General features: G+C 41.9%; 1 protein-coding gene across 2 annotated transcripts in view; it reads left to right on the top strand.

Moving 5' to 3' along the window:
• Nucleotides 1-13,448, top strand: part of cep192 (centrosomal protein 192) — a 33,592-nt gene that overhangs the window by 4,514 nt on the left and 15,630 nt on the right. For both annotated transcript variants that reach the window (XM_004560058.3, XM_004560059.2), the window contains exons 9-28: nucleotides 182-334; nucleotides 487-637; nucleotides 817-1,037; nucleotides 1,898-2,020; nucleotides 2,708-2,863; nucleotides 3,032-3,302; nucleotides 3,402-3,551; nucleotides 3,659-3,723; nucleotides 8,136-8,354; nucleotides 8,599-8,740; nucleotides 8,860-8,942; nucleotides 9,062-9,349; nucleotides 9,514-10,198; nucleotides 10,345-10,450; nucleotides 10,695-10,851; nucleotides 11,064-11,751; nucleotides 11,859-12,050; nucleotides 12,316-12,464; nucleotides 12,601-12,831; nucleotides 13,018-13,143. In XM_004560058.3, coding sequence (XP_004560115.1) covers nucleotides 182-334; nucleotides 487-637; nucleotides 817-1,037; nucleotides 1,898-2,020; nucleotides 2,708-2,863; nucleotides 3,032-3,302; nucleotides 3,402-3,551; nucleotides 3,659-3,723; nucleotides 8,136-8,354; nucleotides 8,599-8,740; nucleotides 8,860-8,942; nucleotides 9,062-9,349; nucleotides 9,514-10,198; nucleotides 10,345-10,450; nucleotides 10,695-10,851; nucleotides 11,064-11,751; nucleotides 11,859-12,050; nucleotides 12,316-12,464; nucleotides 12,601-12,831; nucleotides 13,018-13,143 — 4,356 coding nt within the window. The remainder of the gene's footprint in view (nucleotides 1-181; nucleotides 335-486; nucleotides 638-816; nucleotides 1,038-1,897; nucleotides 2,021-2,707; nucleotides 2,864-3,031; nucleotides 3,303-3,401; nucleotides 3,552-3,658; nucleotides 3,724-8,135; nucleotides 8,355-8,598; nucleotides 8,741-8,859; nucleotides 8,943-9,061; nucleotides 9,350-9,513; nucleotides 10,199-10,344; nucleotides 10,451-10,694; nucleotides 10,852-11,063; nucleotides 11,752-11,858; nucleotides 12,051-12,315; nucleotides 12,465-12,600; nucleotides 12,832-13,017; nucleotides 13,144-13,448) is intronic.

Below are 13,448 nucleotides of genomic sequence, written 5' to 3'. Positions count from 1 at the left end.
GGTAACTTGTGTTTGAAACTACAGGTCAGTTTAGACAGCTGACCCCAAAAATAAGGGTTTAGCAAGAACCTCGTTTGCTTGACTTTTGGTTTGCTTGTACTTTTCTTAATCATATTTGGGCCAGATATTAAAAGCTGTATGTTTTACTTTCTCTCAATTTAAAAAAAAAAAAAAAAATCAGGAGGATTTCCAGATGCCCGATGTGCGCCTGGCTGCCACAGGTATGGACTCCTGTCCAGCCAGTGATGAGGACACAGAGGATGAGCTGGAATCTGCAAGAAGGAGCAGTGATGCTGCCAGGACTCGGCTGCTGCCAAGCACATCCAGACAGCTGGTCAGAAATACAAAAAGAAATATTATCGGATATTTTTACATTTACATGTTTTGGTCACCAGTAGATCCACTGTTTTATTTTCAATCAAAGTGAACTGCATTCTCAATATTGTTTTACTTATTGCATGTGTTTTTCTCTGTGTGAATCGACAGGTTGGACAAAGCAACCGTCCCACTTTCAGGCCAGGTCTAGAAGGAGGCAGTTCTGAGGATGAGGCTTCCAGTGGTCGGGGTGGTGCATCCTCATCTGGGATTGGACACAGGCGATCCGCTGAAGGTCAAGTCATCAACCCTCCTGTCACAGGTATAACACCCATCTTTAATGTTTGCTGTGTGTGTCTGTAGTAGTAGTAGTGACAAAACTGTCATACCACAATCCCGTCATATCGTTAAACCAGCAGTAGATTATGTGAAAATGAGAAACAAATTTCCCGAGCGTCTTGTATAACCCACAGTTTTTTGTTTGGTGCTGTGTAACATCAGGAGATGGAGGAGGTGGGGATGGGAGCAGTGGCAGTGAAGAAAGTGGAAACGATGGAGGAGTGTCGACCATGCCTCTTCCAGCAGCAACTAATGTCCAGACCACCTACGATGCCCTGCGTGGGTTGGGGATTGTGGGTAGCAGTGCTGTTGGTGAAGATGAGGACGATAATCTGAACGGTCTTCCAGTACATGGAAGAATCAGCCTTCCCAGACATACAAAGGTACGAATGGGCTCTGTACTCGGTAGTTGGTGGCAAATAATTATTTCTATGTCATGGTTAACATGACTGTGGTTTTAAGACATGAAATGTTTAAGCCCTTAAAAATTTCTGTCATTCCTAAATGTTTGTGTTTTCTTTTTTTTAGTTGTCCTTGAAGTAAAAGTGAAAGTTAACACTTAAAACATATCTTGATTGCTTGATTTCAAATTCATATAGTGTTAAGAATGATTCCCTTATACAGATCTTTATGAACCTGGCTTTCTGAAAACAACAGGTTAATTGAATTAAGCTTGTGATAGTTATTACTCCTTAGCTATAAAAGGTTGATGGGGTATTAGTGTCACCCCATCAGGGTGACCTCAAGATCAGAGGTCAAGTTTTCTGAAACTCTTGTGAATAAGATGACTCGATAACGAGGCTATGTTGGACTTTCAAATTGATACCATAGGTGTGTCTACTAGAAATCTCACTGAATCCCACTGACCTTGACCTCAAGGTTAGAGATCAAGTTTTCTGAAAGGCACCTAGGATTTTCAAATTGATACCATAGGTGCATCTATTAGGAAGCATTGGGGTAGTAGTGGTAAACACCAATATTTTTCTTTTTGTTGTAGAAGTTGTGAAATCTATTTATCAATGCCAAATGTAAGTCTTACCTTTTTGATTGACCATAAAAGCCTTTGCAAAAGCTATGACCAAAAAAAAAACCCCACATTCATTTGTTCATGAAGTTTACAATTAAGTGTTTCACCGTTTGGACCCCTGATAGATGGAAAATATAACTCGGCCTTGACTGTGTGTGTTTGTTTTTTGTCTTTTTGCTTTAATTTTAAGTAAAAATGTTACTTTTTTATTTTCAGATGGGTGACCGTGTGGGTCCTGTTGGAACAGGAGAGACCAGCTCCTCTCTGGGGATCTCTGGGGCATCTCAGAGGCTTTCTCATGTCAGCTGGAGCAAGGCCCTGGACAGACAGGAGGCACTGGTAAGTACAAGTGCTATATGTAACTGCAGTTGACCAGCTCGTGGTCATTTCAGTCATGCATGGCTATACTTATTATATATTGTGCATACTATGCTGTTACCACTGTAATAGTGTTTTGCACATTTTATCTTATTGTTGAACTGAATTGTTGGTGCTTTCTCCTTGAGTACTTGACACTATATGTCAAGTACTGACAAAGCAAGGATGTTATTTATTAAAATGTACTTGTTTGGTAATTGGAGTAACAGTATTAATATTGCAATATCATGGGACCAGTTTGTATTTGGCTTCTATTTTAGGAAAAAGTAACAAAAGTAGAACATAAGGAAACCTAACAGTAAATTTTAGGTGATTTAATAATCAAAAGATGGGTAACTCCAACAACTGAAATAACAATATTCAACAGAGCTTTCATTCAGTGTTTGGTTTGAGCTCATGCTCAGGATGCTCGGGTATTCAAAAAGTTATGTGTCATCTGATTCTCAAGAACATTAAATTGCTGTTATGAATCCTGTATTTTTACTTCACTTATGACATTTAAATATTGTTTTTTCCGTACACATAACAGATAGTGCTTCACACTAAATGGAATGATTTGGTAATCAATCAAAACGTTGGAGGTACCAGTAGTTGTAATGAGCTTTAAAGGCTATATTTGCTCATGTTTTTTGTAATTCTGAATGTCAGGATGCCATGGAGAGCACAGACTCTGGGCCTGCAGTTGACAGACTGTTGGACTCTGTCTACCTGAGGAGTGGAGCTGCACTGAGAAGACCTCAAGATTCAACAAACCTTACTGTGTCTCACCTTCAAGGAACCCAAGGGAGCTTCCACCTCTCCCAGGTAAATGGAGGTTAGGGGGTGAAAATCTCTTGTAGACCTGAGTGCCTGTTTAAAGCCAACTGTGCTAGTCCTATTTTTGAGCATTTATATATTTATAACCCTGCAACTTTAACACATTTTGAAATAAAATTACATACAATACATTTTTTTTCAATACCTATGCCTCAGGTGCTGGTTCCAGATTGTGATGACAAGAATGACGATGATGATGGAATAGATGAGCTTGATGGTGCCAGGCCCTCCTTGGGCTTAAGAGGAGGACCCTGTGGTGATGTTACTGCTGCTGAAGTTTCAGACAGTACCAGCGAGGATGACAACAATCCCCTCTCCACATCCCTGGAAGCTAAGTATTTCTCCCAGAGCTTCCACCGGGAGCAGGATGATTCAGATGATGGCTGGAACCATTGCCCAGACAACCTAGAGCAGGAATTTCAACGAGGTAGGTGGTTGTTATTCTTGAATAAATACCGAGGCTCAATTATGATGTAAAAAATCTGAGACTGATGTAACATGTTAACAACACTGCTGCTCCCCTCAGGTGCCAGTGCCACTCATAATGTAGTGTATCAGAATGAAGAGGGGCAGTGGGTGACAGACCTGGCATATTACTCGTCCTTTGAAAAAGAGATTGCCGGAAAGGCCTCAGAGAGTGCTGCCCAGTTTGAGACAGAGGATTTTGTTCCTGCAAGTATGGTCCACAACTCTATTATAATATTAGATTTATATACTACACTGTTTCATTTGTATGTAATATACATTGATTGAGTTTTTGGATTATGTTTCCTTTTCTTGCAGGTGACGCTATGGACAAGATAGTGAAGGATCAAGAAGAATTTGAAAAGGAGCACCAGTTCATGCAGGTACATATCACTGCCTCACCAGAGTTTTTGCTGGCATATTATTTAGAGCGGTTTGCTGCCGCCATACAATAAAAGAAGGTATTGGCAGGTAACTTGAAGTTTCTGCTGCACTGTTATGAGGTTTCAAGAAGAAAATAAAAGACAGATCTGAATGTTTGAAAATGTTTTGGAAAAATTCTGTAAAGATTAGATGAAAAATACTCAAAGGATAAATTCAAATGGTTTATTTAGATAAGTTGAAAAAAAAGTTAAACAAGCAAGTAAATGAAGAAACAAGGTAGAGGAGAGAAAACCCCAACAATCCCCTCTGAGCAAGCACTTGGCGACAGTGGGGAGGAAAAACTGCCTTTAAACGGGCAGAAACCTCCGGCAGAACCAGGCTCAGGAGGGGACAGTCAACTGCCGGGACTGGTTGGGGGGGGTTAACAGAGGTGGAGCAAGACGAGGCTACATCAGGTGAGGAAGCAGTAGCGTCTCTCCTCCGGAACAAGTGGAACCATTTTTTCTTTTTTTTCAGGCACTTTTCCACGAGCGCTTTTTTTTCTCCAGGATGAGATTTCTCAACTCATCAATTGTTTCTGTGTTTTGCTTTTCAAGTCTCTCACATCTTTGTTCCACCTCTTCTAATGTTGCTTGTTGTTCTTCAAGCTTGTCTTGGAGTTGTTTGGATGTTGCCTCCTGTATCAGCTTGTCCTTGTGCATGTCTGCATTTCTCTGTTGCACTTCTTTGTGCTTGTCTTCTAACTGCTCGTTTCTTTTCTGGATTTCTTGGAGCGTGAGCTGCAGGTCTTCATGTATTTTGTCTTGTTGTTCTTTTTGTGCCTGCATTTGAGTGTTTTCACGCTTCAAGTTATTATATTCCACCAAAATCACCTTAACAAGCTCTGAGTTGTTTCTCGCATTTTGCTTGATCCTTTGCTGCATCTGTGAGCAGCGTTTCTCCAGTTTGTCCTTTTCTTCTTCCACTTTAGTTGCTTTATCCTCCAGCTGATTACAAAACTCTTGCAGTTTTAGATTTTTAGACTCAAAGTCTTGGACGATACGCTTTCCTTCTTTCAGTCTTTCTTGTTGTTGCTCTTTCTGTTGTAGAAGGTCTTTATTTTGGCGCAGTGTTTCATCCAGGCTTTCTTTCAGCATTCGGTATTTTTCCTGCATGCTCTTCAGTTTGTGCTGCATGTCTCTTTGCTTTTTGTCATGCTCTTCCTTCTGTTGGAGGAATTCTTTCTTTTCTTCCACAGCTTCATGGAGCTGTCTTTGGAGGAGCTGATTGCTTCGCTCCATGTATTGGAGATCCCATTGTATCTTATCAGTCATCGTTTTCTTGTCTTGGAGCTGGTTGGTCATTTCTTTTAGTTCTGCACTCTTTTGCCTGTTTTCTTTAATGAGGTGCACAATCTGCTCTCGGGTTTGAGCAAACTTGATTCCCCAGCCCTCATTAATAATTTTTATGTCCGGCTGGCGCTGTTGTCTGTCTTCCAGCTCTTTACTTTGGGCTTCCATTCGTCTACACTTGTTCTCCAGTTGAAGTTTCTCTTCTTCAATTTGTTGCATTTTTTTCTGGAGAAGGTAGTTTTCATTCCTACTCTCCTCTAACGCCCTTTGGAAGGATGACACGCCATTTGGGGAAATTGGCCGGCCACGCCAGGAAGGAGAGGCGGCGTAATCTTTTTGAATTGGTTGTTCTTTTTTCTTGGAAACATGTTGGAGTTTCAATACGATGATTTTGTTTCTGTGGTGAACGTTTGTAGGCTGCAAACACAGATGCTGCTAAAACGAACTAAAACTTGCTGTTTCTCACCCCTACATAAGGAAACTCATCAAAGGACCTAAGATTCTTAAGATCTCCCTATGACATCATCACTCCCTAAGCCAATGAGATTGTCACAAGACATTTTGGAATGGCTCCAGAGCCGTAGGTTGCCGACCCCTGATCTAAAGGGTATAACAAAAAGGGGGAGCTTCCTGCTCGAAAATGAAATGTCCCCACTGGGCGATCGTGGCTCACGAGTTAGCCTTGTAATTGGAAGGTTGCCGATTCGAGTCCCGGCTTGGACAGTCTCTGTCGTTGTGTCCTTGGGCAAGACATTTCACCCGTTGCCTACTGGTGGTGGTCAGAGGGCCCGGTGGCGCCAGTGTCCGGCAGCCTCGCCTCTGTCAGTGCGCCCCAGGGTGGCTGTGGCTACAATGTAGCTTGCCATCACCAGTGTGTGAATGGGTGCGTGAATGGGTGGATGACTGAACGTGTAAAGCACTTTGGGGCTCTTAGGGACTAGTAAAGCACTATACAAATACAGGCAATTTACCATTTTTCTGGGCGTGGGTGCTTAACTAGTTAAAAAGAACAAAAAAACAAACAAACATCTGTCTCCTATTTTTTTTTATGTCACACAGGAAAGAAGCTTCAATATCTGATGAGAAGACATTAATTTGTTGGTGTTTGTGGTGTTTGGTGCAGTTTTCTTGTTTTCTGGGTTGTTGTTTATTTACAGTGAAGATGAAGATCTCTAACAAGTTGATTTGTTCACATTTGCACATCTTAATTTTTAAGAGGAATGTGATTTTTGAGTTTGTGCACTATATGCATGTAAGGCAACCGTTTCCTCTTTCACTATTTTTGTGTGCTGCATTTTTCTCTTTTAACAAAAGGGGGACAAAAGACATTTAAGTCGACCTAAGATGATTTGTTAAAATTTTTACAAGGTCTTACTGAGGTGATGCAAAGTGAAACATGCTTTCTTCTTTTTTGGTAATGTGCTGGAAAAGCTTGAAAATTCACCTTGAATGTGCTTAACCCTTAGACGCACACGTGGGGTCAAAAATGACTCCACGGGTTGTTTTTCTTCAAAATCTTTAAAATGAAAAGTTGTAATATATTCATATTCCAGGTATTCCTCATAAAATATGTTTGTAAAATGAGGCCATTTACATTTTTATTTATTTTTTCATTAATTTAAAAAAAAAAAAATGCAGTTTTTGTATCACTACCCCACTCTTCCACAAGTGGGTCAAAAATGACCCCAGGCAGTTCCTATGGAGTCTTCTATGAAACTTTCATTCTTAACAACTCTGACTGTCCCACTTATACTTCTGATGAATCAGGAATTAATTTTTACACAGTAACATACATGATTTGTAGTCAGGGCTGCACATAAGTGGTCTGCAGGTGCGCATTCGCTGTCAAAATAAAAGTATTCCCAGAAATTCTGAGAATATGCACTTCTTTTGCGGTGGAGGAACACCAAAGTAATTGCTTACGGAGCTTGCTTTTCCGACATCTTTCCGAGTTCTGAACAAATGTCTGTCCTCCTCCAGAACATTTTATGTATGTAAACGCGCGTTCCAACTTCTTATCTGGTCTTTTATTTTGACAGCGAATGCGCACCTGCGGACCATTTATGCGCAGCCCTGTTTATAGTTTTCTGTGCATTTCAAACATTGTACTTTCTGATGTTTTTTTTTATTTTTATTTTTAAATATCTAAAGTACCATGGCTGCTATGAGGCCAGCTAGGATCCCTGTGGACCTTGCCCTACAAATGATTCAGGACGGATGGCATGAAGAGCCCATCGGAGGCATTGACTCAGAATCTGACATCTCAGATATAGAGGACCCAGACTATTGTCCCCCCCCACTGAACAAGGCCAGTCGGACACAGAGGAGTCCTCTTAAGAGTCCTCTGAAGAGGAAATGGATATCTAACTGAATGAGCCCCTCTTACTGCTCTAGCCACAATATTCTGAATTAGACGGCCAGGGCTTGCACCTGGGTTTAGTACTGTCTCCCCAATAGATGCATGGAAGATGTTCATGTCTGATAATATAACAGAAGAAGTGCTGACATGCACAAACATGGACACGAAGAGTAGCCACAGAAAGGGGAAAAGAGTGGGGAAAAATGTAATCAAACATAAGCTCCTGGCCTTCATTTGATTGACCATTCTTGCAGGAAGTGAGAAGAACGGGGACGTACCAGTCGGTGTGCTTTTTGGGAGTCCTCTGCATAACCACTACAAGGCCACTATGTCAATTCAAAGATTTGAAGATATTCGCCCGTCTTGCACTTTGATGACAAGAGGACCAGAGCCTACCGACTGAAAACAAACCACATGGCAGCTTTCCGCTACAAAAATGCAAAGGGCCTCATGTCACAAACATGTTTTATGAGGAATACCTCAAATATGAGAATGTTACAACTCTTCGTTTTAAAGATTTTGAAGAATAACAGCTGAGTTTATAGCAAAATGCACTGATTTTATTTGGGGTCATTTTTGACCCCACTCGTGGAAGAGTGTAGGTATTGGTAGGTTGTGCATCCAAGGGTTAAAAAGTGCTTGAATTTGACCCTGAAAAATGTGTATGAACCCTGTGTTTTGGTGTAAAGAATGGTCTCTGGTGGTGTAATGTATCATTCAGGAGGAACAGATCGAACCAGCCAGCAGCAACGGCACCTTTCACAGCGACTCGTCCTGGAAATTGCCCTTCAACAGCCACGTCCTAATGAGGGCCTCCCAGGTCTCATCAGAATTTTTGCAAGGAGATGAAAGCTATCTGCGACTTTCTTTTGGGCAGTTTTTTGGACAGCGTTCTGAAGCTCTCGGCTGTTTGGGAAGCTCCAGTGATTTAGTTAAAAGGGTCAGTAAAAGCTACTTTGAAATTTAAAATTGTTCTTTTCTCCAACTCAACAAAGTTGGGTGACTACTAAGACTGCATAAAGGTGGGCATGGCAGGACAGATGCAGCTGCCAAAGAGTTTTTTGTTTGTTTGAACAAATTCTGATAGGAAGAGAAGAAATTGCAAAAAGTGTGAAATTATTAAAAAGCTGTTTTTGTTTTTTGTTTTTTTTGTTTTTTTTTTTTTTTGTTTTTTGTTCCTCTAGCCATCCTTTGGCTACATCATTACCTCTCCAGAAAAAAGGGAGCCATTTGCCTTGATTCACCCTTCAGAGTTGTCAAATAGAGATGGCTCTCCTTCCAGTGACACCATGGATCTCAGTGAAGCAGACAAAACTCTCAACCCAGGTGTGTTTGTAGCATCGCTGTTGCTGGAGCATTATTTTAAAAGCTTATAGAATAGAACAGAATCTTTTGTGTGTTTTGTTCATTTTTGTGCTTCTCTGCTTACACTCATCTTCTTGCAGAGGAACTAGATAAAACTCTTGAAGCTCCAGGTGAAAGGATGTCACCAAAAGGGACCACTGATGTAGACTCTTGTAAAAAGGAGGTATGTAGATTCCCCCCCCCCCCCCCCTTTTTTTTTTTTTTTTTTTTTTTAAATGATATTTTGAATATTTTAAAGATTACATGGACAGTTTTATGACATAAAATCACTTTCCTCTTTAGGAAAATGGCATTAGAGCTGCACATCCAGACAGCAGTGATGGCCCCAGTTCTGATTCAAACTTGGCTAATCAGAGCTATGCGCTCCCTGACAATAACAGCAGTCCACTGATGCTTAGTATCAGTACAATTGCTTCAGCCATTGCGGATGCATCCATCAGTAACGACCCATCACAGCTGGCTGCCATGATCATGGAGCTGTCCAAGAAGAGTAGGGCGAGGAATCGTGCAGAGTCTGCAAAAGCGGGACCTGCTGGCAGCAGCACTGAGGAACCTACCTCAGCTCTGCATGTAAGCATTGAGTGTTTATTTAACAATATGTTTAAGGGTCTTAGTTATATCTATGACTTGTAGTTCAGATTAAGGAATGGTTAAGGTTCTAAACATGTTTTTTCAGTGTTTAACTTAAAAAAAGAAAATGGAAACATTGAAACACTGTTTTGGTCTCCATCTAGATCCTCCCTGAGCCCGATCAGAGTGGCATTCTAGACACACTGCAGAGAAGCACGTGTGTAGGAGAGATGAGTGGCTTTGATATGGAGAAATACTTGAAAAGGGTTGATGTTTCTGGCAGCAGTGATTCCTTGGGGGCTCACACCACCCTTGAATTGAGCAGCTGGGCTAACAATCTCAGCAGCTCTCAGAGGAACCCTCAGGCAGGACATCCTGAAAAATGGGGGATGGAGAAAGACATCAGGAGAGAGTCAACGATAGCGCCTGCCAGCTCTATCCCTCAACCGTCACTGAGCTCTGCCAGGAGATCTGTGGGCTCTTCCACACACAAACCTCCTACAGACACAGTGTTATCTCATGCTGCTTCCTCAGCCACTACCTGTGCTTCATTAGGTGGAATGAAGCCAGCAGAAGCGGACATACAAGCATCCAACGGTAGCCCTTCTAAAACCCCACACAAAACTAATAAAAGCTCTGCTGCTTCACCTGGCTTGCCCAGAACCTCCCCTGGCTGGATGAAAGGGCAGTCAGTCCTCCCTTGTCATAAAGGTTCCTCTCCCGTGACGCAGAAGCATGTGGACACATCCAGAAATTGTGAGAGACCACCACCCAGGAATATCGCTGCTGCTTCGGCCCCACTGGAGAAGCATGTTGGAAATGTTCAGTCTTCTGTAGACCCTACATCTGGTGCGTGTAATCCACAAAAACAAACATGACTAATGTACTTGGTACCATAAAAACATTGGTCTCCACCATAATGTTGATTATTGGTAAGGATTGCTGCAGTTGGAATATTTACAAGATTTTTTTTTTTTCTGCTTCTGGCCGAAAAGGTTTTTCTGAGCAGTGTATGGAGGAGACTCAGTGTAACTTCAGACCATCCACTTCTCCTCTTACCCACTCCTCTCCAAGTCAGACCTCTGTTCCCAGTCCAGATGGGTATTGTGTCACACATTGTTTCTATAAAATGAATGCTTTTAATGTTTGTTGTTGTTTGGTAATGCTGTTAGCATGACCTCATTTTAAATTTAGCTCAAGTCTTCAAATGTCTACCCTGTTCTCTTGTATGTCATTCATCTTTTTATTATTTAGTCAAAACTCATCACTACTGACACTTAATAGATGTCTTTATTACTAGCCATTATTCATTTGTTACTTTATCCATGTTGTCTTGCCTTCTCAGTATGTTGTCACCACCTTCATCTGCCGGACATCTGGCAAACAGACATCCTGGTTACGACCTTTCTCCTCAGGGTAACTGCTCCAGCCCTAGTCTCAGCAGACTCACCTACATCTCACTGAATGATGGCACTGTTGTACCTACACCCGAGAAACCAAAGGTACACCATGAAAAAGTCAACTGTGCCTGACTTGGGTTGTAACAGCATTGAAAATTTGATCCAGCTTAAATACATGAAATGATTCATTTAGATTTTTGTTCCCGGTTGTGCTTTTGGTGAAAAGAGTGTAGTACTGTATTTATCTTAATTTTTGTGTATGTTTTTTTTATTTTTTATTTTTCCCCCCGTGCTGGGCTGTTTGCGCTCAACAGAATAATTCTAGCATGGCACTGAGCACCACCATCATCAGATTCAGTCCTACCCCACCTGTGGATCCAGATGCACAGTCTTGTATGGAGATTCCAGGCCTTTCCAAAAGCCTCGATCAGGTGCAGACACAGCATTCCAGAAGTCTAGACCCACTCCCACCCCGGCCACATAAAAGCCCAGACCCCTCACGTAGTGGTTCTGCTTTGAGCTGCACCCGCAGCCAGAGTGAATGTAACTACCACTGTCCTGGGAACAGAAGCGGTGACATTTCCACCAGCTGCAGGAACCACAAGCACCTCTCTGAGTCTAATGTAAAGCAGCTCACTAAAGTGGACTCAGGATATTGTAGCAATCTGAACATTCAACAGACTAGCAGCTCCACAGCTCCTCAGAGCTCCCAGCAGTGGGGTACTGCTAGCTCAGTTTCATCGTCAGTGTACACCAGAGGCCTCGGTATGCCTCCAACCTTTTCATCGGACGGACTTCACTATGTGCCCATCCCCAGCTTTAAGCCTCAGTGTCCTGGCACGATTGACCTTCCCCACCAAGGAGATGTGCAGTCTCTCCTCACTGGACGTGCTCTCTTCAACTCTCAGCTGGGTCAGCAGTATCTGGGACCTGAAGCTCCACTACATCCAGCTGCTTATGTGGGAGCAACAGAAAGCGGTCTCTATACCGTTGCCTCAGCAGGTCTGCCATCGTTCACTTCCTAAGTAAACATGCTGAGGTGTTGGTACTTCATGACGGTTAAACCCAGACAATATAAGCTTTAAATAGTCCTTCCTCCTTTTTGACAGGCATACCAAACAGTGATCTACCGGTCAGACACATCCACACAACATCTGGTCCTCTGGGGATTTCTGGTGCTGCTGGATCCCATCTCCTTCCCAGACCACATCAGAGCCAGCAGGACATTGGAATGATGGGGAAACCCTTCAGTCAGTATACTGCAGATCCTCTGGTGACAAGCGGTCTTGAAGAACTGCGAGGTAGCAGTTGTTTGTTTTTTTTTGTTTTTTTAGCTTCATTATCAGTGATCAATAATAGAAGAAATATCAGTACACACTCTAGAATTTATAAAAACTTGCATAACTCAATTTTTTAAAATTAATTAATTTGTATATTTTTTTTAGATGAGGCTATTAATGCACTTCATAGAGTTCATTGTCTGTACTTGTAATAAGTATATGCCTTTTCCTGCAATGAGGACTGGTGTTTCTCTGTCATGTATTACTGTTCCACTGTCATCTTCAGGCCAAGTGGTGGTGCCAGAGGAGTTGCGGTTCTCTCATGCCTGCTGTGTAGGCATAGCCTCACAGACCTCCCTCAGCCTTTTCAACCCGTCTGAGAGATGGCAACAAGTTTCAATTACCGTTAATAGTCTGGCCATTGATGGGGAAAAGGTGAATATCATATGTCACAGGATATTTAAAGTACACCATCTCTTTTTTTTTTTTCTTTTTCTTTTTTAATCTCTTGAGTTGCCATGACTCCGTATTTTATTTTATTTTTTACATGTGCTTCATTCTTTCCCTAAAGGTGGACAGCTTGCCTTACCAGTGGCTGATGGTGAAGAACAAGACAATCATTGGCCCAAAGAGTACTGAGGAGCAGAAGGTGTTGTTCATACCTCCCCATGCTGGTGTCTACCAGTGTGTCCTCAGTGTTAGCTCCTGGCCAGCATCTGCTGAGACAGAGGTGGCTGCCAGGGCTAACATATTTGCTAAAAGGGTGGTGCTTGTTGCCATAGCGGAGAACCCTGCTCTGGAGGTGAGGTTCCCCAGTGTTTTGTTAAAAGAAAATTCATGAAAATGAAAATCAAGGGGAAGAAAAAGGCTAAAAGTATTAGCTGAGCTAATATTCTTAGACACTCTTCTTTTTTTCTCTTCTTTGGTGACTCGTTATGAAATGCATTTCACAGGATTTAACTAGACTCAAATTCATTTTGGTTCTCAGGTTGAAGTGGGCAAATCTGGCTGTTTGGATTTTGGAGACCTGCCTGGAGGCGGTGCTAAATCTCTTCCTCTGAAATTGCTCAACAGGACACATGCCACAGTACCCATCCGACTGGTCATCAGTGCAGTAAGTCACTGTACTATAATGACACTATAAAAATGATTATGTATCTTTTTAAATCACTCAAAAACACACGTGCTGATCCATAGTAGTTTTGCAATGACCATGCTTGGTAGCTGTCCAGTTTCAAGATGATGTATTTGTGTAAAGAATCAAACCAGAGGGTCGAGGTTCAAATGATGGGTTAAAACACAAAATAACGTAATCTAAAGTTAATATCACATCAAAGCTAATGATCAAGCAAAAGCCAGAGAATGTTTCTATATTATAAAAAGACAGTGTCTGCACTGGAGCATAGATAACTAATAACA

Source organism: Maylandia zebra, linkage group LG11 (genome assembly GCF_041146795.1).
Source record: "Maylandia zebra isolate NMK-2024a linkage group LG11, Mzebra_GT3a, whole genome shotgun sequence".
NCBI lineage: Eukaryota > Metazoa > Chordata > Actinopteri > Cichliformes > Cichlidae > Maylandia > Maylandia zebra.
Note: the sequence above shows the minus strand (reverse complement) of the source record. Positions and strands in the feature narration are given on the sequence as shown.